At 44.6% G+C, this 24,909-nt stretch overlaps 1 protein-coding gene across 5 annotated transcripts; it reads left to right on the top strand.

The window, feature by feature from the left end:
* The first annotated feature begins 218 nt into the window (after positions 1 to 218).
* On the top strand, positions 219 to 24,909 carry kcnc2 (potassium voltage-gated channel, Shaw-related subfamily, member 2). 5 transcript variants are annotated; one of them, XM_088406745.1, is made up of 5 exons: positions 219 to 973; positions 18,423 to 19,356; positions 19,540 to 19,710; positions 21,478 to 21,571; positions 22,399 to 24,070. In XM_088406745.1, exons 1-4 carry the CDS (start codon positions 407 to 409, stop codon positions 21,537 to 21,539), a joined length of 1,734 nt encoding a protein of 577 aa, XP_088262871.1. In that variant the 5' UTR covers positions 219 to 406; the 3' UTR covers positions 21,540 to 21,571; positions 22,399 to 24,070. The 5 variants fall into 5 exon arrangements, with proteins under 5 accessions (XP_088262871.1, XP_088262874.1, XP_088262870.1 ...); XM_088406748.1 differs by lacking the exons at positions 21,478 to 21,571; positions 22,399 to 24,070 and adding an exon at positions 24,814 to 24,909; XM_088406744.1 differs by lacking the exon at positions 21,478 to 21,571.

Genomic DNA, 24,909 nt, shown 5'->3' with positions numbered 1-24,909 from the left:
GAGGAGAGGATTATGATGGGGGTTTTTTAGATATTGTGTTGATAAGCCTTGAATTTTGATATTTTGAAGAAGCTGGGTCTATTCCAAGAACTTCTGAAATCGGTCATTTTTTTTCGCAATTTCATTCATGGGGGGGTGGGGGGGGCGTGACGGCGGGGCGGGCGACGCGAGTGACGCCGGCGCGCGTCTCTGCCTCTCGGAGGCGCGCGTAAACGTCTCAGTCGGTGGCGGCAGCGCCGACGGGCACCTCGCTCCTTTCCTCCCGCAAAGGGCGTCGGTCCGATGGAGCTTCGGCACTGAGCGGCATCTAGCAGAGCCGCCGCGGAGCGCGTGGGCGAGCGCGCGCGCGCGCGCACCGGCTCCCCCATGCAACTCGCAGCCACCGAGTCATGTCCGATCCAGAGCGATGGGCAAGTTTGACGACAACGAGAGGATCGTCCTCAACGTCGGGGGCACCAGGCACGAGACCTACAAGAGCACCCTGAAGACCCTGCCGGGGACGCGCCTGGCGCTGCTCGCCTCCGACTCGGACCCGGACGCGGGCTCCGTGCTGGAGCAGCTGCAACAAGTCCCCGGCTTCCTCGAGTACAACGCGCGCACCCACGAGTACTTCTTCGACCGGCACCCGGGCGTCTTCGCCTACGTGCTCAACTACTACCGGACCGGCAAGCTGCACTGCCCGGCGGACGTGTGCGGACCGCTCTTCGAGGAGGAGCTCTCCTTCTGGGGCATCGACGAGACGGACGTGGAGCCCTGCTGCTGGATGACCTACCGCCAGCACCGGGACGCCGAGGAGGCGCTCGACGTCTTCGAGCTCAACGTGCTGGACGCCGGCGAGCCGGACGACGACGACCTGGCCAAGAGGCTGGCCATCGAGGACGCGGCCGCCGACGGCAACGCCGGCCTCTGGAGGAAGTGGCGCCCGCTCGTCTGGAACCTCTTCGAGGACCCCTACTCCTCCAGGGCGGCCAGGGTACGCGCTCCCGACCAAACAAAAACGAAACGTTTGCACCCCCTTTCATTCGAGTCGCTACGCGTCTTCCGTGCAGATTTATTTTTTTTCCCCACCATACCGGGACGAGTACTCAACCCTCGAGTCGTCGCCGATACCGAGTACCGAGCCCGCTAGTACTTCACTAATCCTACACTTACGCACGAAAACAATGGCAGCAATAAGGATGCTCCGTATTGGGTCTCAGCCATCCCTAATATATAGTGCTCGCAATGACTTTAGCTTATTGTTATATGGACGAGTGCAGGCACACTGCACTTTGTGAGACCATCTCATGAAAGCCACTGAAAAAAGTCACATGCGTCACCTCGATTTCTATCCCCCAAATCTCCAAAGTATCATGCTTTGAGTCATAATCTCCATGCAATGTGAACATGCACACACACACACACACGCACAGCCAGCATGCCTGATTGCGAGTAAAAGTAGAGCTTGGGATGACTACAAATTGCCGTGCTTACCACATGCGGTTCAGCTAATATTTACAGAGAAAACACAAGCAGGACAATAGGTGAGTCCACTGCCTACATATGAGGTGTTGCTAAGATACCTCTCCAGCAGCTTACATTTGGGCGAACTAATGAACTAACTGACATGCACTATTTGTGGTCAGTTGTTTTCTCACTTTGTCCCACTGACAAAAAGTGCTCGATGTGTCTGCGTGAGCGGGCGAGCTCGCGGGCCGAAAGCATAAGACTATCCCTTTAATGAACTTGCTTGCAAGTGCCGGTGCCAGCAACGGCGCTTCTGCGGGCTCCCCACGCTCTTTCTATTGTTGTAGCCGTCCTTGCTCTCGCATCCCTCTCACGCGCATCCTCTCCAATCTGCATGCGCAACGTTCAAACTGGCACGACCCAAATTTGCGAGGGAATCCGATGAAATGTGTATGGGAATATTATGGCCATGTTGAAAAAAAGCAAGCTTATTATGATTCATATATATGTATTACATCTGTCAAATCATTACATTTTGAGATAATTTACCTGGTGTGATGCACTAAAAAAAAGGTGTTAAAAAGAGACGCTAACTTTGCAACCAAATTCAGCACACAAAAGGATCACCATGGATGTTTAAGTTCAAAACGATTTAAGGCAGTATATCAATTTTATTGTAGTTCTGTGTATGTTTTTATATGTTCTGTTCTATATTAACGAGTTCATTTATCCCTCTCGTGTTTTTGTAGTTGTCCCTGGCTGGATTATGATGGTAAAAAAAAAGCAACCTAAAGGAAGTCAAATAACAATCGTCCTGATTCCATTTTCCATGTCTGCGCTGTTCAGCGGAGGTTTTACTGCCTGTACTTCTTCTCATTAGCCTCACCCACGCGCCCCCTCCTTCCCTCCCTCCCCCCATGTCCGTCTATGATCCCATTTGAAACGGAAGCTTGCTTTGTGCCACTTAAGAGGTTAAAAATGTAACCCGTCTGGGTGCCGCCCGCCGCACGCCTGAAGGAAGCAAAGGCGGACCGGCTGCACGCTCGGCCTCCCAGTTGTCATGGCAACGTCATCGCACATCACTACGGCCTGTTTTCATTGAGATCCGTCTGCTCTGTGAAACGCATTGATTTCAGAGAGCTGCAGGACCATGACCCCCCCCCCCCCCCCCCCCCCATTGCTCGGTCACCCTTCGCGCGCCTGCTTGTTAGAGCCGATGCGTTGAAAATGAAGCGCGTTGGGGCGCGACGCATTCAAGCACTTTTGCATGCTTCTTTGACGCCCATTGAGGGGTGGTCTTTGCATCGTGTCACTCAAGAATAAACCACTTATCAGCAACAGTTGTGAAAAAAAAAAACGGTTCACAAACCCAGAATTTTGTGACATCAAAAAAAGTGTGGCAGCTAAAAATCGCTTCATGATTTTTTTTCCATCATGAATGTGATGGGATTCGAGACCTGAGAGGCGGCTAAAGCTAGCGGGCGGTGACGGCGCGCCGCAGGCTGTGTTCGGAGCTGCTGTCACTCACGCTGTTAACTCTAATAGCTTGGCTTGAGGGAGCTCTGGGCATTGCTGTGATCTTACTTACTCCGTTTGGCACCTTTGTCAGAACAGTCATCCACTTGTCACCTTTTGTCATTCTCGTCATGTTTTCTCCAGTTTGCTTTATTATTCCACATAGGATCGATGCCTGATGGTATTTAAGCTCCAGATTCTCACTGACATCTTTTCCAGTCTAGTTCCCAAGTCTTGTTTCTGATGTTCATATTAGTTACGCGAGACTTTTCCGCTTCGGAACCTGTTTTCGGGTTCAAATCCCCCTCCGTACGTGACAATCATGGATCGAGTCAGCATTCTGAGGCAAGCGCTGTGCGGTAGTGGGTTAACTGTTTTTGTCGTTTTTCTCTCAGTTTGTGACATGTATTTAGACGTTTAGACTTTGACCACTATGCTTTTTTTTATTCTGTATTTATTTTACGTTCCGATCATATTTATTCAGTAAGCACGCAGCGCTCCCAATTGTATACAATATGCAATGACAAGATCAGCATTTGTCACATTTTTTATATTTTCCAATTAATTACAATGACACCATTGGATATGAGAAAAGCAATTCGGTATTTCTTCTTCATTGTTTCATATGTGACTCATACAGTGATATAGCATATCAGCGAACAGCAAAGATGAAATTACAGGAATATATTTGCATACAGAAAGAGATGGAGGCCTGATGGATAGTTAATAAAGGCGACTGGTTGGGTATGCATGAATGGAGTCTTTCCTCGGCACTTGCAGGCTATATACGGCGTCCCATCAGGCTTTACGCTCCCCGTCTTGTCTGCGGTCCTCTCCGTTTTCTCTCCTCCGCCCTCACACATTCTCAAACACAAAACGCGCAACTTGCTCACTCACCCGCAAAGGGACTTTTAAATAATTTGTCACCAAAAGTCGTGCGCCAGATTTGCCGTCCATGAGCTCTTATTATCTGATGGCGTCCATTTGCACGGGGATTTTTAGTCCTGGCAAATGGCTCATTTACCACAATCCAGAATTATGTATAAGTCAATAGAGTATTGATTGATATGACAACTGTTTGCACATGGATCACTATTGTACTACTGAAAAGAAAACTGGATAGTTCCTAAACTATCAGCAGAAACCCTGTTCAAATATGAATGAAGTGCCTTCAAGTACCTCCATTTGAGAAACACTTTACTAAACCCTTCCTCATTAAACATAATTTTTTGGGGGGGACAATAACATCTGTAAAACCAAGCATCCGGAAGAAATGTTCATTGTATTTTGACTTAGAACGGCCGCATGACTTGTGCGTGAAGTATTTTATTGTAAATGAAGTACTTCAGATGTGCTTATCACCTGGATTTAAAAAAAAAAAAAAACTGTCGCAAAATAAGGTGAATTTGAATTTAACTGAGCTTAAATTGCTTCATTTTTCTCAGTCTGCAGAAAAATACGCCTGCATTATTTTTAGCGTGAAGGAGGTGTTCATTTTTGTACTTTTGGTAGGTAAACACCCTGGATGGCTTCTGGACGATACAAGGAGGTGTGCTTTTAGTGGGCTCATGCATTTATGGATGGCTAAGGAGCGCCCCTCGTCGCGGACCGCCAGCACATGCAGGCGCCTCCGTGCTGAAATTCATATGAGCCGTGAAGCCATATGCTCGCGCCCCGCGCTGAATAATTCACCTGTATCACACACTATTTGTTCCGAAAGACAGAAAGTTTCTCAAGGACGGCGGATCGAGTGCAAGTTCACAGCGTTTTGCACCCCCCCGAGGGGAGGCTCACTCCTTTCTAGGGATGATGAAAATTCTTACCGTCTGTCAGGCTCATAGGTCTGGTCTACCACAAACACGATGCAGACATGGACACGTTTTGTTTTGTTTTTTTCATTTTTTGCACAGTAATAGCAATTGGCAGTTTAAGAAAGGATGGGATGGGATCCTGGAGACCGAGTTCATGCCTGACTCTGCTCACTCTTTCACAAGAAGTGTCCAAAGTAGACTTCAAGAGAAATCATCATGAAATCTGTTGTTCCAGTCATTCCGTTTCTATCAGCAGGATTCGCATTATCTTCTTGCACTTGCATTCCAGCCCGAGTGACACCCTAGAAGGCTTGTGGCTGAAACTCCAGGATCGGGAACGGATATTTTAGCTGTGGCAAGCACACTGTGTCATCCTTCCAAAGGCAAATCGTTCACCTCCAACTCAGTCCTGGTTCCGTATCGGACTGAAAGCGATATCTTAGGGCAGCCAATGACTTTGCACTTTTCCTTTGCTTCCTTCTGTTTCTTATCTTCATCCTTGCTCCTTCTTTATTTGACGGCAGTCAGCTAAACATGATCGGCTGATGTAAATTTCCTTTTTCATCACCGGTGTAGAATTATTCAAGCTGTTGTCGTACTGCTAATTTTGACCAACATGAGGGCAAATTTTTTCATCGGGAGACTACCTGTAGAATAAAAGAGTGGTGATGCCAATGTCATTTTCCCCTTACTGTTAATTAAAAAAAAATACATAACACATCGGCAACTCTGTTATTAGCATTAATAAATGCTTGTTCAAAACGGGTTATATGTAAAAGCAATGGTTTTTCTTTATCTTGGAGTTCTATTTCTTCAACAAGTGCCTGCACTCCTATTCTGGCTCTGACGTACTCTTGGCGGCGGTTTGATGCAATTCGAGTTTGCAGTACATCACGATGTATAAAGCACATGTTACCATGTTGGTGAAAACAATGAGGCACTGCAGTCAATCTGTACATTTACTATATTTAAATGCCGATGTGTGTGTTTGTGGGAGGGATCACTCTCGTAACCCGTCGCGTGAATAGAACCCTCTCGGCTGAAGCATCCTCATGTACTCGCTCTCATCGTACGCCGACAATTATGTTTTTACACTGCCTCCGATCGCAGCTCCGTTAGAAGTGTCCTAGAAAGACGGAAATGGGGAATTGAAATGATAATTGCGCGCCTTCCTAAGTGGTCGGTGGTGAGAAATACTTTTGTGGTAAAGAAGAGGGTCCTCCATGTTCATCTCGGTTTCAGTCCCGTCACTCATACATTAGTGCAGGGGTCGGCAACTTTTAACATTCAAAGAGCCGTTTGAGGGCTCGGCCGAGCGTGCGCACATTGTAAATGCGCATTATTTAAGGATACAAAACAAAGAAACAAAAGTAAGTATGCAGGTACATGCGGCAACTGCTAGTCATAGCCATGACAGTAGTTCTCTTGGGGATTGTCTCATTTGCCACTTTTGATCTCGGGCTGTCAGACGGCAGGAGATTGGTGAGAGTGGCGCTGCCCTGCCTCGACGCCATCTGCGTACAGGGAACCCTGATGGCGGCGGGATGACGTTGACAAAATATACACGCTAAAGTGCTGTAAAAGGTGTCTGGCCTGCTGGAAACGTTATTAGCGTCCTCTCTATTTTGGCCGCAGCGCAATTTACCACAACTAATGTTCCGTCATCCTCTCACGCCGTGATTTATGAAGTTGTTCATGGGTTGTGATGAATTAGCTTACCCAAGTGAATGTAAGAGCAAGGCTGAAGCCTATTGTGTGCATCTAATCCTTTCAAATCAACGTGCAAGAGAACTGGGCTTGTGCTTTGTTTCTTTTTTGGAGTACTTGATTCACAAGATGAATTCTTTTCATGGCCCCAGTTTCCTACGCATCTAATTCCATCCCCTTGTGTTTTTATTTTGCTTTTGGTCCCGTTTTGTTGACGGCTGAAAGGCCATCGTCACTGTTAAAAAGTTAAAAAGAAATCGCAGTTTGGGTTACCAATAGCCCCGTTTAAAGCCATCTTTGCTGTCTCAACTCATTCACTGCCATTGACGACTGCACACGTCATTTTTACTGGTCCGGCAGTTAATCAGATCTGCACTGATTGCGAAGCGCTGAAACAGTGAAAATAAACAACTGCTTCCATGGCTTTTAAATCAGATTCTTTCCCAATTGTACTGCGTGTGTTCCTTCATTTCTTTCAAGTTAGAACCGTCCTACTATTTATGGCTTTACTATGTCAACGTGATTGGTGTGTCTGTGGTGTGCGCGGCAGCACTGGCCACCAATCCACCCAGATAATCACTGGATTTTCGAGAGGGGGTGTTTGATAAAAGGACTGGCTTTTTATTTTTTTTCCATAGGTCTATTTGTCCTTATTAGTGCAAAATAGTGCAGTGGGCAAGGGTGGGATGAGTCACAATTCTCAATAAGGAAAGAGGACCCACTTACCCAGTTTGGTTGCAGGAGATTTGGCAACAGCTCATCAATCTCCTTCAAAAAATGGATGCTAGATTTGCAAATGGCTTGTTGCACTGCTAGTGCGAGTTAGAGAAACTAATCTTTACATATGGGCCCATTTAACACATCCAGGCATTGTGTAAAAACTTTATTACACCATAGGCTTTCACCCACTTAGCAACATTTCTCAAATGGAGGTCTGTGAAGGCACGATGTGGCGTGCATGAGCGTTAAACAGGGTTTGTGCAGTTATCAGCTAATTCAATTGTTAATACCAGAAACAGGAAATCTTTTTCAAATTAAGAGTAAACTGATTGGAACATGAAGCAAGATATTGCTAAATTGTGTTCTAGTGACTCCTTTGCGAATGGGCATTGCCATTAGCGACATCATTTTCTGACAGATGAATGAGAACGAAAACGGATGATGTTACACCATCTACATTCTGGAGTGTCCTACTAAAATATGCCGAGAGATTCCACTACAGATGTAGCTTCATGGTGACGCTTCCTTCCATGAAGTCTGACTCTGTACCCGTGTTTAATGATGGCGGCAGTGACAGGAAGGACTTGTAAAGCTGTCATGTTGAAAATGGAGGGCACCTGAACAAGAGCAATTACAGGCGGGGAAAAGGTCCACTTTTACGGGCCTGCCTTTCAACCCCTTTAGAATCGAGCTAATTATTGCGTGGGCCTTTATGTGGTCATGCACCGCATTAGCATTTACAACTTCCAAGCTTAGTTAAGCACATGTAGCTTTAGCAATAATAACATTAAACAAGGATTCCTACATTGGCATACACGACTAGTAAAACTTGACCTACACGCTAATACAGTAGTTCTCAACCTTTTTTCGACGTTGTAAAAATGTGCCGGCTACCCAGCACAACCAGATTGCTGTTCCATCCGTGTCTGATTTGTTCAAATTTGTGGCGGTTCTCCGGAACTGGATGGTGTAACATCAATCTTTTTTTATTTTCGTCTCGCCTGCTGGAAAATTGCAACATGCCAATGTGCATCTGTGTTCATGTTCCGATGAATTTGCTCTTGGTTTGAAAAGAAAATGTCACTATACTGTCGCAGCATTAAACGACATTTGCCCTCTTCGACTCTCGCGTACCCCCCGAAGTATTGAAGTATTACCCTCAGGTACACTCAATGTGGCATGGTTATTTCGTATTTTCATATGGGAACAATCAGGGCGAGGAGAGCGGAGCCAAGCGGGATTGCGCAGCGGAAAGTAAAGGCCTTCCTCCAATCAATAACTCGACGCCTCGACGAAAGGCTCGGTGCCCACATTTACTGGAGGCCTGTTGCGGGAAAAAAGCATCAGTAACACAACTAAACCACATCTGAGCTCTTCTATTTTTTTTTCACCGAGTGCTACTATGAAGTAACGCTTCTTTCCTCACCCTGATATCATCCCTGGTACTGTCAGCTGTCAGACACTTCTAAATTCGCCCGTGTGTCTTTCTGCTTAACACAGGGTCGTTAAATCCTTTACTGGTAAGATTTACCAATAATGTATGCAGCTGCACCGGGGCGCATAAGTTTGTCTGTGATGTCTTCCATCTGTGTGTTTACAACGACTTTAGTGAGGATGCTCATGGATTACTAGTAGCTTCTGGGAGAGAGCATGTTTGCAGCAAGACATTTAGGCGCTGCAGCTTCCTTCTGGTATTAGTCGGACACTGAGGCCTTTTTGGATTGAAGTATATTTGCCAGACAATCATCATACCAGGATATCTGTCACGTTCCCACCATCAGGAATTGGAATTTGGCCCTGATCTTTGAGACATAGAATGTTCAGTGTACACTGAAAAAAGAAGGATCCCCAATCTTGCTGATATCCAGCTCATCTGTTTTTTTTTTTCCTCACTTTATTCATGGCCCGATTAAATTGGGTAATACCGTGAGAGCAAAAGAGCAGACGCCTGTTGAGCCAGACCAGACGATGATCAATCAGAACTGGGCCGGGGCGAAGAACCCAGACTCACTGGGGATGAGTTCAAATCTGGCCAAGTCTCTTGGCTTTCCCTGTGTTTTGACATGCACATATTCTTTTCTCCCATAGGAAGGATATTTTTAAACAAACAACTTGGGAGAGTCAATATAGTATCTGTTTTTTGTTTTGTTTTGTTTTTTCCCAACAAGCTGTTTTTGCTAAAATGAAATCACACGACAACTATCACAGCAAAATTCCAGAGGGATTGTTTTAGTTTATGAGGCGAAAGACAGGATTCGGGCAGTATTTGCAATGAAATATATCCCCTGACCTCCAACTCCAACAGTCCGTTTCAAATAGATCTTTGACGTCTATAGCGGTCAATGGCGGGGAACGGAGCCGTTCGTCTGTTAGGGTTAGGGTTAGGGTTAGGGTTAGGGTTAGGGTTAGGGTTAGGGTTATTTTTCAGGCAAAGCCTGTCATTTGGTTTCCTTGGAACAAATCCGCTTCTCTTGCACTGCAACACGCCGACATGAAATCTCTCTGCGAGTCTGTTTGGCTGCTGCTCACAGCGGGAGTTTTCCATATGAATTCAGAACCCCCCCATGCGTTAATTGCGCTGCTTTGCTCGCACGGCTCGTCTCGTTTCCCACCTTCCTCCCGAGAGGCGTGGCGTCGGCTACATTAAAAAAAAACGTATTTTTAGCACTTGAATGAATAGAGTTAAAGTGTAAAATGGTCGCAGAGGGAGGTGAGAACCTCATCGTCTGTCATCGGGATGGACCGACCGGACCTGGAGGCATAAGCAGATTGCTTTGAGGTAGCGAGTCGGCCGGTGCCGGCTCCGTTGGGGAACCGCCCTCCATCCCACAGCCTTTTCATGTTTTTGTGTCACACTCGGCCCCGAGGCGTTGTTCATATAAAATCATACATACAAAAATGGAAATGCATCTTTTCTCTAATGGTCTCTAGCGTGAGCAATCATCAAATGTTTCCTCTAAGCAGTGAATTTGAAGGCTTTTCCAAAGCTGCGATTTGTATGTCTTCAATGAAATGCAAACTCTGATGAGGTTTTTCATGCATTTATGACATTCACATTCATAGCTACAAAAGGCCAAATGATGAACACCAGTTTGACAAGGTCAACCTTGAGTTTGCAAGTAAACAAAGTCTCCGTGACCATGGACGGCAATGACCTTGAGACGGGAGAATTTGGAAATCACAAAGCCAGCGGAGAGCCCGGGGAGGGATTAGTGTCTGTTTTCCTTGGCAAGCTTTCACGGCAGAAGGTGACACCCAGACACAGTGGTGAGAGAGCCAAAAAACGAAAATAAAAGCCATACATTCAGGATCGCTTTTTTTTCTGTGTGTCGGAGCTTCGGTCCCCATAATCGTTTGTGCCTCTCGGACGTCCCTCCTTCATCCTGGAACGCGACAGAGCTTCTCCCTCTGGCTATTCGTTTCGCGTCAACATCAATCTTCAGGGCTGTCTCGTTACTATCTGTTGCCGCGTCGCTTAAATCGCCTTCGGGGAAAACAAAACAATCTTTTTTTTATCATCGATTTCTTCACCTGTATGCCCGGGGACGCCGACCTGTGTTTTAGCCCACTTTGCTCCCACAGAGGACACATTTTGACCCGACCTTCCTAAATCCAATAGTCATGAGAAGTATTGCATGCCACAATCATGTCTCCAGACATCATGACACCTCATTAATGAATTAAATAAGTTCAATGACCTTAAAGTAGTTGATTATTTGAGACATTATTTGAGACGATTATCGCGAAATGTGCAAATCGGAGGACGATCAAATTTGCTTGAGATGAATTCCAGTGCATAAGTGTGCTCGAAAAGAACTCCATGTAAAGCAATGTCCTTGTTTACTTGGCCACAGGGTGCGCAAAGAGTTCTGTTTAGTTTTATTTCACGTCTTGAAGCGGAGTTCATATGTAGGGAAGTGCTTTGTGTAATAATCATGGCTATAGGGCTTCGCTCTGTGTATGTGTGCGCTTATTTGTGCGCCTCTCCTAAGCCGCTTCTCTTTTCTCCTCTTCCCCCGGGTAACTGGCCTTAACTTCATGCCAAACGGCAAATAGGTTCAGCCGTGACACCCGGTGTTGATAAATATCCGCCAGGGGGTGGATTCTCCAGTATACTCGCGTTTCCTTGACAATATGCAACTCATATGGCGGACGGTGGAAGAAAAATACTCGAAACAGTACCAGTCAAAAGTTTGGAAACACCTTCAGATTCGTTATTTGGGGGTACTCCAGATTTTAAATAAAACAAACAGGCAAACATGCAAAAAAGTCCTTTAAAAATAATAATTATTGAAGTAATTAAATGTTATGATCTTTATTTTTCTGTGTATCAGTATAAACTAAAAATAAAACACAGTGTTTTTAAATTGTGTCTATTTTGTAGAATGTATCGTAGACAGATGATAAAATAATACTCACCCGCATGTATTCCTCATCCTGTCTGCTCTGTGTCTGTTCTACCGCCACCAGATGGCCAAGGCACGCACAGCACAAGGAGCAGCACAATGTTCTTCGAGTCGAAGCAAAAAAGTAGCAATAACAGTTTAATTTCTTGGTGGTATCTTTTATTGAAGTGCAATATCATTGAGGGAACTTCTAAATAGAGCCGAAACTATTTATATCAGTTTGCGTTGTTTTCTGTGGGGAAAACTTTCAGTATCTGTCCTCATAGGACTGTAGGAGCCATCTGTCTTTTTTTAAAAAATGACTTTTGACTGGCTGCATAAGGCTGCTGCTCTGCCAGTCCGTTTGATAGTAACGAGAGCCGCTTCATGAATCATTAAAGACATTTTTCTTCCAGAAGAGAGTGCGATTTGGCTTAATGGATGCGGGCGATGAGAGCTTTTCCATTTGATCTGTATTATTTAAAGGGGAATAGTCGGACAACGGCCGCTCGGAATGCTAGCGAGCCACAATGAGCGGCAACGTTCATTATCGTCACTCGCTTGTCTCGCTCTCCTCTTTCGCCGCATCTCTAATCTGCTTTTGTCTTCCATTTTTCATGCCTCCTATTTTTTGGGAGCTCCCTCCTCGCGCTCGCTTGTCTCCCGACTGCTGCCTCCTTGTTTCCGAGGCTTTTTATCTAATCAGCTTTCAGACAGAAATGCAATTATTGCACTAATGCTAGGTTTTATTCCAGGGAGCGTTTTGGCACGCTGCCGTCGCACATTTGCATCAAACCGACTCTTCTTTTGGGTTTTCATCCAAAAGTACAACCGTCATGCTAAAACAACTTTAGAAGAATCTCGTTGTCCGTCGACCGCATATCAGTGAATTTAGGTGCTGAAAAATGAGATGAAAGTCATGAACACACATGGAAATTTTCCATGGGAATGTAATGTATTGAATTTACGTGATACATTTTCTCCTGAAATGTATGATGCTTTTGTCACTTCGAAGAATAGAAGTGGTGAACCGTCACACTCACAGTCTTTTCTGTCCACTTTCGGGCCTCTCCGTGCTGCAACGGTGGCAAAGACATGTCTGCGCTGACATGTTGTTGTTTTGTCAAAACGCATCTCCATTCAACTGGGTTTACGAAGGATGGGCGCGGGCATTGTCAGATCCGCTCCCGTCTTTTGTCACAGCGCTCGGCAGCTGCCGCAAATACCTTTCTCATCGTCATAGCAACAGCAGATGTCCCTACCTCATCTCCGGGCGAAGATGTTGAATAAACGGCGAGCTGCTGCCGTGCGCTCTGTCACAGAACGGAGCAAAGTAAAAGATCCATCCACCTGACTTTGTTTCTTTGTTGGTCCTGTTTGCGTGTCAGCCATTTTTAGAGTTGAAATCAAACGTGCTTGAAGACCGTTTCAATCACTATAGCGAATGGCAATGAGGACATTTTGTGAGATTTTAAGAGATGCAGTTCTTTTATCCATGTATCTATTTATTCATGTATTTCTTTTATATTGTTAGAGCGTTGCATTAAGGGAAATGTATTACCTTGTTTTACTTTCATCCATTCATTTGCACTTTTCCTGTAATTGCAGGTTTGCTTTTGGCTGTTTTTTTCTCTAAATGACAATAATATATTCATGAATTCAAAAAATCTTGGGAGGGCTGAGCAAATGCCTGCCAACTAGGCTTTTAATCACAACAGAGGAAGACGTCCACAGACATCCCATTTGCACACACAAAGGAATCATGAGCAACAAACAGAAAAACGGGAGGACAGAACTTCTCTGACCCAAAAAAAAGTAGAACTAGATTTAGAATATCAATTGTTGTTGCTTCGCGGTTGCGCTTAAACGCAAACACGGTGAAGCAGCATTTTGCTGTAATGCTGGATGCAAATAGAAAAAGATCCTGGTTATTAACTTTGATTTTTCAATCGCTTTGATTACTTAACAGAAGTTATGCAACAACTGATTGATTTTTCAATTTAATCGATAACAATTTGATTCGACCCTCGCTTCCTTACATACTTAGTTTAATTTTAAATTGTCTTTCTTAAGACGACAGACGAATCCATTATTCGAATAATGGTTAGCTGCCGCCCTACTTAGCCGTGGCTATTTCGATTAAATACGATGTCGGCTTTTTAGTGAATGACAAACTTACCTGGAAGCACTTTTTTTCATACCGCTGTCACGTTTCTCGAATCCTATTGTCAAACGCTACGCCTCCGACGCCACACAAGCTCCGACATGCCGCCGGCTATGAAAATATCAAGACGGCTCAGCTTAATGAGGCCACGCGTCTGCCATCCCGTCCACGTCTTTCTGATCCCTTCTCTGTTTCAGATTATCCCGTCAGACTTTCAGACGTGTCCTTGCCTTGAAATGTGATTAATGTCGAGCTGATTCTCTCGGGATTTAAACACGCCAAATCAAAGGCTTGTGTCTTTTATACTGAAATTCTGGCCTGTCAGTGGCCTCGCTGGGAAATGTGCACGCCATCACAGGTTTGTGTGAAGACGGGCTGTTTGGGAAGTAGTATTTTAAAATCCCAAATGTGGCATTTCCAAGCGAGAAAATCTGTTTTTCCTTCATGTTTAATGTCAGCGATCAAGGCAGCCAAAAAAGGAACAATGTTTCCAGAAATGCTTTTATTTGGCGTGCTGTGTGGCATGCAGGCCGGCTAATGACCGCATGGACGATGAAAATGAAAAATTGGCCAGCCTGTCTTCACATTCTGCTAGGAATATATGGAGAAAAGGTGTAAAGATTAGAATCATTGCAAATTTGAAGTGAATTTTCCGCCTAAATTCTCATCTACTCATCTTCCTAAAGACCTAAAGTTATATCAAATAACACTAGTTAACTTTGGTTTGCTAGCACAGCAAGGTAGCATTTGCATCTGATATGACATTTGAGCTCTTCAAAAATTTGCGAGAAATGTCTGTTTTTTGCGGTACCACCACCATCGTTGCGGAAACTCAAGTTTCCCAGCTACACAGTGTAAACATCAGCCGGAGCTGTCATCAATCAAAGGCACGTGGCACGTGGCACGCTGCTGAAATATTACCAGGCGGCATGTACACAAGAAAGCGGCAGAGAGACAGAGTTATATTTAGTATCGCCATCTCCCCGGGACCTTCGAGACATTATTTTTATCTGACTTGGAGGCTGGAACGTAACATTTATTTTTATACTGTTCCGTAATGTTTACTGGATGAATACAGTACTTTGAGAGACTACAGATGTGGCCAGATATTTACATGCACTCATGGGCCTGCCCATCATGTGAAGCAGCAGGGCGCAGGGCTTTTCTAACCGCTTTCGTTATTTTTAAAAACAAACAATGTAAATGATCTCATGAGTACAAAAGCTGCCTTCTTATTGACCCTGCGCAGCAGTGAAAAGTTGACACAATCTCGATCTAAATCGTCACAATCTAAGTGATTCAAATGAAACTTTCATAACATTATAAAGGCCATTTTTTTCATGCTGGAAAAGCGTTGTCTGATAAAAGCAATACGGGTTTAGCAGCGTTCCCCCAGTCTTGTCACAGCACGGCTGCAGAATGAGGAAAATGAGATATGAATGAGTGTGTTTGTGTGTGTGTTTGTGGGAGCGACAGCAGGAGACAATTATGGGAGACAACAAGAACAGCAAATCCTTTTGTGCGTTGAATTGGCTTTGAAATTATTGTTGTTTTTTTTTATCCTATTGATGTCAGTGTTTTGTTATTGTTGTTAATAGACGTAACGTTCTCTAAATGCGACTGATTGACGATTCAAGTGCAATATGGCAACTCGGTGATGAAAATACAGTTCGGGCGCATGCTTTTTGTTGTTATTGTTGTCACGGTAACGGAAGCCATAATTGGCACGTGTGCAGCAGCAGTATGGTAACACACCAGAAGCACTTTTGCTGACCAAATCAAAAGCATCTATTAACTTATTCACTCCTAACCCAATTAGAATTGATTTTTGACTTATGTAGCTGTCCAGTTAAAAAAAGATCTTTGACATCTATAGTTATTTTTGGCAGTGAATATGTTAAACATCAAAGGGCAGTATTACATTTGTTTCATTCCTTAAGCGCAACTGTTCATCCTTTCCTACTGTGTCGTCCAATTCGTGATCTTGAGCTACACAATAAAATAAAAAATAAAAAAGACGAAGGTGGTGTTACCATGGCGGCAGCTGATCAAGGGAAGACATGCCGCATGGTGTTTGATGAAAGGAACATTTCCTCCATTGGATGTTCTGGGAGCTTTATTTTCAGCATGCTTTTGTTTCATTATCCCGGCTAGTCTCTATAGAATCAGCCTGTAATGGAAGTCAATTTCTTCTCTTCAGTTAAATTATGCAACAATGGCTTCAATGAGCCATTCACTTAAATGCGCAACATAATATTGATTTAAAGAGTGTTTAATTTTAGAATGTGACTTAAAAAGATCTGACGTCACGCCTGTTTCTCAGCGTGACGGGGCGCTATTGCTACAGCGGATTTAATTGCTTGTGTAAAATACCGGTAAGATATTAATTAAGGAAATTATGATGAAAAAAAAAACATTTCAGAAGCAGCCAGCTCTACGTGGCTTGGCTGACACCCACATCACTCACTCATCAGGCCAAGGCCCACCTTTTAAAGACATACACTGCAGAAGAGCGTGAGGATGGCGTGTGTCAACACCATCCCGCCATTAGTCTTGATCGAATTGTTTGTTCTGCCTTACGTTCTCTTTCAAGTCTGACCTCAATAGTGGCAATGCCTTTATTTATGTTTGTTTTTTCGTCTTTCTTCAATTTTAATCTGCAGAGTGCACGCTTTGCAGTCTCCTCAATGTGACTCCAAGCGAGCGTCTCGGTTAAGAGCGCCACGCATAAACAAGAGGACACATCAGTCACCCTCCCCATCGTCTACATAAATAAGGGTCAAAGAATTGAATGGTATTTTGATCTGACTGTCACTTTTGGGTAGACAATACGTAATATAATTAAGTGCTTTGTTGTGTCTTGCGTACTTAAACCTTTCACGTTGATTTAGTGACTGACAAGTATTTTGCAGTGCATTACAATTTGGCCTTTGAATATGACATTGACTTTGTTTACATCAGTAAGCCAACTTTAGACAAAACATTTTCAGAATGATGTTTACACCATAAAACATTTTCCTGACCTGTATTATAAAAGGGAGCTAGTGCCCTATTCTGATCTAGGAAGCAGGAAAGTACTTCCAATTCTGGTATGCTGGGAATGTGAAAATAAACGGTTGAAATTCTTTTTTAATTGGTTATTGTATGAATCGATATGGCGATATGTGATCAGACTTTACATAGCCAAAACAATTGGCTTTCTGGACTTAAAAAAAAAAAGAAAAATGGGACTTTGGGATGCGACCTTTGTAAAATTGTGAGAAAAAATGGGGCTGCTACACAAGGCTTTAATTTGGGACTGTCCCAGATAAAACGGGACATCCAGTCACCCCAGCTATTTCGCATTTGAGAAACTTCTGCTCTGGCATTTGTTTCCAGCACCCGTTTGTTCCTGTCTGATGTAACGTTAAAGTCCAATTTACTTGTGACAGCGACTTTCAAGCGGATGCCATGTCAAGCGTACAGTGCAAGTGTTGTCTGCTGTCTCTGAATTAGTCATAGGCTTTTTGTGTTGTGCATATGAATGCAACCGTTGCTTCTAAAAGCCACAAAAATGTGTCTTTTCACTCGTATGGGTAGGCAAATGAAATGTTTTTTTTTTGCCGAGTAGACTAAACCCTCTTTGTCCGTAAGAATATTTTGGAGGCTAAAAGTGAAATTGTGTTTATCGTGAGTGCTACTTGCAGTGTGGATGCTATTTTTATATCCCTTGATGCTTGGTGTGGAACTTGTTAGCAAGGTTGCTTTGAAAACAGACGCGTCATGAGACTGATTCTGTCAGCTATTCTTTCAGAGTTGTCCTTTATCTACGTATTGACTCGTAAAGAACTTTCTCCTTTCTGCCCCACTGCTTTATGGTGTTCCACCGGGTTCAGTTTCGGGGCCCCTTACTGTTTTCACTGCAATTGATGCCCCTGGGTTCCATTTTAGAGCATCATAGTTTTTGCTTCCACTGCTATGCAGATGATATCTCTGATGTCCCATTGAGCAAATTGTAAGTACCCTTTGTCCTGTCTACAGGAAGTCAAGGCCTAGTTGGCCCTAAATTTCTTGAATTTCAGACAGCGCAAAAGTTATGTGTTTGCTCTCAATTCCAGACCCCGTCTTAGTAGTGACTATCAAACAGATCAAAGCATTTAGATAAACTCTCCACTGGGAGAGTCCCACGGGAAAGACAACACACAACCATGCACGTTGTTGTTTACTAGAGACCTAAAAAATACATGCGGACTACTCTAGCATGTAATTGCAATCGGCACGTGCTTATTGACTTCGCTTTCACTTTGTATGCCCAACAAATTACTCAAAGCAATATAGAAGGACCATTTCTGAGCAGGATAACTGAAATTTGACCTGAGTACTTTTGCTTTCATTTCATTTCACACGGCCAAAATATCATGCTAATAATAGACTTGATGTGACGGCATATGTATTCCGGCGCGGCGCGGGAAGAAGCGTGTGCTTGTTTGTTTCACCTGCTAATAGATTGCATTTCTCTCTGGAGGCAATTTAAACTGAAGCAAGTTAATTAAACTTGTCTGTGTTTACTCTCTCGCTCAAGAGTTAATGATTTATCTTGATTTTGCAAGGAAGCTAAGCCCCTCCAGCTGCAAATAAACGGAAACGTCAGGCTAAGCCTTATTAAATAGTGTGTGTGTCTCTTCTCCCCTCCAGTTTATTGCCTTCGCATCTCTGTTCTTCATCCTGGTTTCCATCACTACCTTTTGTTTGGAGACCCACGAGGCCTTCCACACCATCATCAACAAGACGGAGACCGCGCGGAACAGCAGCTTGCCCGATCTGGGTCCGCAGTACGAGATCGAGACCGACCCGGCGCTCATATACGTGGAAGGCGTCTGCGTCTTCTGGTTCACCATCGAGTTTCTGGTCCGGGTGACCTTCTGCCCGGTCAAGCTGGAATTTGTTAAGAGTCTGCTCAACATCATCGACTTTGTGGCTATCCTCCCTTTCTACTTGGAGGTGGGCCTGAGCGGCCTTTCCTCAAAAGCCGCCAAGGACGTGCTGGGATTCCTCAGGGTGGTGCGTTTTGTTCGTATTCTGCGTATCTTCAAGCTTACCCGTCACTTTGTGGGGCTCAGAGTGTTGGGCCACACGCTACGGGCCAGCACCAACGAATTCCTGCTGCTGATCATCTTCCTGGCGTTGGGGGTGTTGATCTTCGCCACGATGATCTATTACGCCGAACGCATCGGCGCCAAACCAAACGATCCCACGGCCAGCCTCCACACAAAGTTCAAGAACATTCCCATCGGCTTCTGGTGGGCCGTGGTGACCATGACCACCCTGGGATACGGAGACATGTATCCAAAGACGTGGTCCGGCATGGTGGTGGGCGCGCTGTGCGCTCTGGCCGGCGTGCTTACCATAGCCATGCCCGTGCCTGTCATCGTCAATAACTTTGGCATGTACTACTCTCTGGCCATGGCCAAGCAGAAGCTCCCTAAGAAGCGCAAGAAACACATTCCTCAGGCCGTCCAGGGAGGCTCCCCCACCTACTGCAAAGCTGATCTCACCGCTGCCTGCAACAGCACTCAAGGTGACCTGTGCCACATCAAAGGCGGCAGGACGCTCGAACGCAACCGCTCAGGTAAGACCGCGTGGCCCAAGAAGGCAGCAAAGAGGGTATGATGCAGTGACTGTATTGTTGCCATTTTACATTCCTAACTACCGTAAACCTGCCGTTTACATCCAATCCAATTTGATTCGGTTCCATTTGATGCGCTTGAATCTTTGAAATCAAATGACGACTTTTCCAAATTACCGTTTGCAGTTTTGTCGGCGGACTGTAGCGGTGCCAGCGACCTGACCATGTCTCCAGATGAGAGGGTCCCCATGCGAAGGTCCAGCACCCGGGAACAGGACCGTCGAAGTGGGGGGACGTGTTTTCTACTTGCTGCGAGCGATTACAACTGTCCTGCGGATGGAAGCCTAAGAAAAACAGGTATGTGTTGTATCCAACGTGCAGATTTTTTTGCTGCTGTTTTTGTTTTTGCTTGATTATGTTCTTGTCTGGGTCTGGTTTTCTCAAAGGTTTTGCTTTCATTTTTGGGGGGGGGGGCGCGTGACAAAGAGTTATTAGCTACAAGAAAGTCCAGTAATTAGTACTAGATTGAGCGCACCACATTCCTCACAGTCAGTGCGGTACAGAATCGTGCTTTGTCGAAGCAATCCAAAATTGCTTTAAAAGCCATCTGTTGAAATTATCCATATAAATATTTAAACCCCCCCCCATTAGGGTGATATGAGGAGACGTCGCTCTAAGGGTAGTTATTAAACTTGTTACAAATTCGCTGATGAAAATTGATGGCTTGGCTCCACGGGCCAACAGTCAAGAGGAGTCTGCTCACGCTGAGAAGGGTCGGTTTCATCCTCTCAAAATAAATCAGAGTCGTCTACCAATTGTCTTTCAGGTAGCTACGACGGAAAAGGACTTTTTCATTTGGATTCTGATTCTGATGATGTCACTAATTCAAAACGTCGTTACTTGAAAATGATTAGCAATAAAGGGATAACTGTAAAGGTTGCTACTTTGGCACTTAAAGGATTAAATTAGCTTGCTGATACCTACAGAAACCCTTGGAAAATTCCACATAGCCTCCGAAGCGCCTTGGGGTACCCCTATTTGAGAACCGTTGCGCTTGATGGGGAAATAATGCATGCAGTCACCACACAGGAGGTGACAGTTGCCCTCTTTCACTCCTGCCTCTGTCTTGCCATGGTTCAATCGGCCCGGACTCGGATGTCTGCCTGCCTTGCCGCCTGCCTGCCTGCCTGCCTGCCTGCCTGCCTGCCTGTGTATGTTCATGTCCCCCTCCACTTCCACCTCCACCTCTGTGTCGCTGCCCATCCGAAGGCTACGAGAAATCTCGGAGCTTAAACAACATCGCGGGCATGAGCGGCATGGCTGCAAACGCCTTGAGGTTGTCTCCTGTCAGCTCGCCCTACGGATCGCCCTGCCCGCTCCGGCGCTCCCGTTCCCCTATTCCCTCCATCCTGTGAGGCGCCGGGCGCCCGCCGCCACCGCCGGCCACCCTTTTGCATTATCCTCACCATATCCAATCACAAACTGAACTGTGGTGAACACCTGTAGCGAGGACCGATCTACCCAGTGTGCTTGGCTCTCATCCTCCTGTGTCACTTGAAGTTTACTTGTTTTGTTTGATCTTGTCACATGGCAATAAAAACTGACGAAGCTGATGAAGTAGCAGCCACAGCATCTCATGAAGGACATGTTTAGAATCAGGGATATCGTCTCTATTTGGATACCCAGAGGGAAAAGAGCTTCCGTTGAAAGTACCACAGCTGTTTCTTTTTTTTTCCTTGAGATGGAGCGCACCTGTCCCTCGTCGCCTGCTCATGATTTTTGCATGGACTCCAGTCTGTAAACCATCGTCGTCTGCAAGCCATGTTGCCAGGGGAGACCACGACATGCACACTGTGAAAATATCATATATATGCTACCCTGTGAAAAAAGAATGCCCACTTTCACTTTGGTTTGATGCATCCGGTGCGGCAAATTGGAACTAGAAAAAAAGTCAATTCCATGTGGCCCAATTCCTGGGGAAAAAAAAAAAAGCTATATACTGTTTTGATTGAACTTTCAGACCGGATGTGTGAACTGAAGACAGAGGGTGCCATTTCCTTTGCACACGACTGCACATATATGCACATACAAGTTGGACGTATGTTTCTGGTTGTTCACTCGTAGACAACTGCAAAGAGATGGTGTTTACTGGTTTCACACAAGCAGAGAGTGGCGTTCTGTCTTAATGGCTTTGGGAAAGCGGTGCCTCGGCAGAAAGGTAACCCTCTGCATGGGCTCTGGGCCTTCAGAAAGCTGCACAAAGCCTTCAGAGTTTCCGTACCTATGTCTTTGCTTTTTACTCAAAGATGGAGGTCCTTCAATAAACAAGGAGATTAGAGTATGTTTGCGGGACTTCGCTCGCCCTTATTAAATATGTGAGGAAAGTGCCTCAATTTGGCAAATTGACATTATATCATTCATGATAAATATTTGTATTTGTTACGGAAACGTGCAGCGGCCGACCTAAAGTCAATTTTTTTTGACAGGCAAACTCACATTTTTCAATGTATTCAAACATGTTCAAATCTTTTTACAAGCATGTTTGAATGTATTCACAAGCACAAGTATGGACAAAATATGAACTATTTATTGCTGAAAATGGCAACAAAAAAAACTGTGAGATCAGTGAACAGAGAACAGTGAGATCCCCCTAATTCGCATTCAAAAAAAACATTATTATTATTGAACTATTGACGCCACGCCTTGATATACATCAATTACCCGTGTGCTCCAACAGGTGTGGGACTGCACACTTGGACCTCACCCTGTCCTCCACTACTATCACTAGCCAAGGGTTGCCTAGCAACTGGCTTGCAGATGATGCTTTTATTTGGCCAAAAGAAACCCAAATGAAAAATGAGCGCTGTTAAAAATATATCTCCTTGTCTGTTGACCGCGATATTGATGGCCTCCATCGAAAAAGGCAACAATGGCCAGGACGCCATGTTGCTCAATCCTTGTGCGTGTATTTTGAATAGAAAAAGTTGTTTTCTGGAGACGGGCCTCCCAGTTGAGCCCGTGTAACAATCTGAGGACCTATTGCAGTGGGAAGACCCCATTTGGAGGCATTCCAGCCACTCCTACAGGATACTAAAGGAGGGGGTCGACGCTAAAACCTCTAGGTGACGGCTGCCCGCCCGCTCAGCACGCGGAGGAGGAACTTACCTGAGCGTCTGGGGAGGGACTGTGACGAGTATTTCATCCAAAGCCGACGGGACCGCCAGCTCCTTGTGTAAATAAATCAGCCGCTGCAACGCAGTCGGTTGCTAAGTTGCACCATCAGACACTCCAAGCTCGCTATGGTATCTTCTCCCGCCCTTGCCCCCTTGCAATAAGTGTATTAGTCCAGGCACTTTGTGCTCTATGATGAACTCTTTTCATTTTCTGGGCATCCAGTATACTCGGTACGGAGGGGCAAGTGTGCTTTCGGTCCGTCGCGGTGGGTTCAAATGCACAGCTGTGTGTTCGTGTATGTGCGTATCCTATTGTGAACATTTTGGAAAGGTCGAGTAGGTCGTCACTTTGGAGATGAGCGCAGGAACGGATGAGAAACTGCAAGCGCCATTGTGAAAGTCTCCAACATGTGACCCTGCGTTAGTGCTGCAAATCAACCAAATGATGATGACCACATCACTTCTCATGACTTGGCTGGCTGAATTCCATTCAACCTTGCAAAAGTATCTTTTTTTTTCATTCTGGCTCTGTAGGAAATGTGTAGCAGTCGTTTACCAAGTTGAAAAAGAAGTGGGACTTCTGCAATGGCTTCTTTTGCATAGTAGCAATTCCTTGGACCCAAACGATAAGATCTGTTTCAAAGATGTATTCAAAGGTGTATTACGGCCACACTGAAGAAAAAAATATGAGGAAATCATGATAGCGTCATGAATAACATTGCAGTGTTTAAAAAAAAAAAAAACAATTCCCACAATCGCAGGAGGGCTGCGCCGGTGTGGGAGAGGTCACCGTTGACTTCAGCCACAACCAACCAATGTGGCTTCTTTCATTTCTTTTGTTAAAATAAAAAGAAAGAAAACAAGAATATTCTTGCATGATGAAAGAAATCCTACTTCATTCTCAATTGCACAGGAGGGGAAAAAAAAATCAACTATCTTTCATTTTTCTACATCAGCATTTTTCATTGGCTTTATTCTCGACCGTTTCTTTTTTCACTGTGGCCCCAATCCTCCTTGGTCGATTTGCAATAATCCAAGAAATGGAAAACGTCAACGAACACTGTGATTTCAGTGGATAAGTGAGTGCTCAAGGGAGAAAAATGACAAATGATGGAGAGGCCTGTCACAATCGTCACTCGCTGCTTTACTATTCAAGTTGACAACGGACTTACTGTTCCTTGTTGTTTTTTGAGGGTGGGGAGAAAAAAAAAAAAGAAAGAAAAAAAAAGAAGCTGTTTATTTTTCTGAATCCAAAACCTGTATTTTTGTGCCCTTAGCTGTGAACGTTTTGGTCGTCAAATGCCGTGCTTCTTCATTGTGTCTTCAGACCCCGTCCAGCTTTTCCATCCCACTTTTCTATGTTTTATCGTGAGGACCAATTCTAGTTTCTAGTCTGTTTGTGAAGCCTATGTTGGCATTCTGAAGTGCATGCTTAAAAAATAGAGAACTGTTGTCAAAAGTTTAGAGAAAAAAAGACGCGTATATCATCATTGTGTATAAAAGTGATACTATGTGAAAGATTCACATAAACTATTTATCTTTTATTGGATTCTTTCTTGTTCTACTCCATACATGCATATGAGAAATTAAAAAAAAAAATCTTTCAACATTTTTTCCCGAGAGATGTGTGTCCACTGTTGTGGACATTTTGTGTCTCAGTTGAGGATATCCCGGCCTTTCCGACCATGTCTCATGTTTTCACTTTGCTGTCTTGCTGAGACAATATGGGCATAACAGTGGACACAAATGAATCTGCTTGGTCTCAGTATGACACACTCTTGGGAAGTGTTCCAAAAATTCAAACATATACATATACTGTACATGTCAGTGTGTTACGAGTACTACTGCTATGGTAATGTGATACGCCCAGGGCCTTCAGAATCCACATATCTTATGTACGCTCGGATATATTAGCAATGGAACCAATCTGAAGGATGAATTCATCCACACAGGGCAAGGCCAGCTAGTTTGTCCGCGATCTCTGCAACGTTTTTCTGCTCTTTGATTGGTTGGGGGGAAAAAAGTCTAATAAGAAAGCGTAATCATGGTTCGGTTTGCAGAAATTGCTCAGTTTTCTGTATTTACACTCTTATTGTTAGTAATGGGATGTGCAGCAGATATAGCAGAGATAGCGAGCGTTTCTTTACTAAATATGGAAACTCAGACAGTGAATATTTGATTGAAATCCCATGCATATGCAACGAATGAGAATAGCAAAAGCAATTGCTTGTGTTAGAATCCTCTAAAAGGAAATGTTTCTCAAGGTTAGTGCACATTTCTTCAACAGGTTCCGCTCGCTCTTCAGCCGGCATCTCGCATTAAGCACCATTTGGGCCGCTGGATCTCTGAGGCGTTCCAACTAGCTGTACCGGGGTTACCATGG

Source organism: Hippichthys cyanospilos, chromosome 22, assembly GCF_059441005.1.
Source record: "Hippichthys cyanospilos isolate Australia breed blue-spotted pipefish chromosome 22, RoL_Hcya_1.0, whole genome shotgun sequence".
Lineage (NCBI taxonomy): Eukaryota > Metazoa > Chordata > Actinopteri > Syngnathiformes > Syngnathidae > Hippichthys > Hippichthys cyanospilos.
Note: the sequence above shows the minus strand (reverse complement) of the source record. Positions and strands in the feature narration are given on the sequence as shown.

What these genes read in the sequence shown, in the direction of transcription:
- kcnc2 (XM_088406743.1), top strand. Translation starts at nt 407, where the DNA reads ATGGGCAAGTTTGACGACAACGAGAGGATCGTCCTCAACGTCGGGGGC. An exon ending in ACTCCTCCAGGGCGGCCAGG is followed by an intron (nt 974 to 18,422) that starts GTACGCGCTCCC and finishes TCTCCCCTCCAG; the next exon opens with TTTATTGCCTTCGCATCTCT. An exon ending in GCTCGAACGCAACCGCTCAG is followed by an intron (nt 19,357 to 19,539) that starts GTAAGACCGCGT and finishes TACCGTTTGCAG; the next exon opens with TTTTGTCGGCGGACTGTAGC.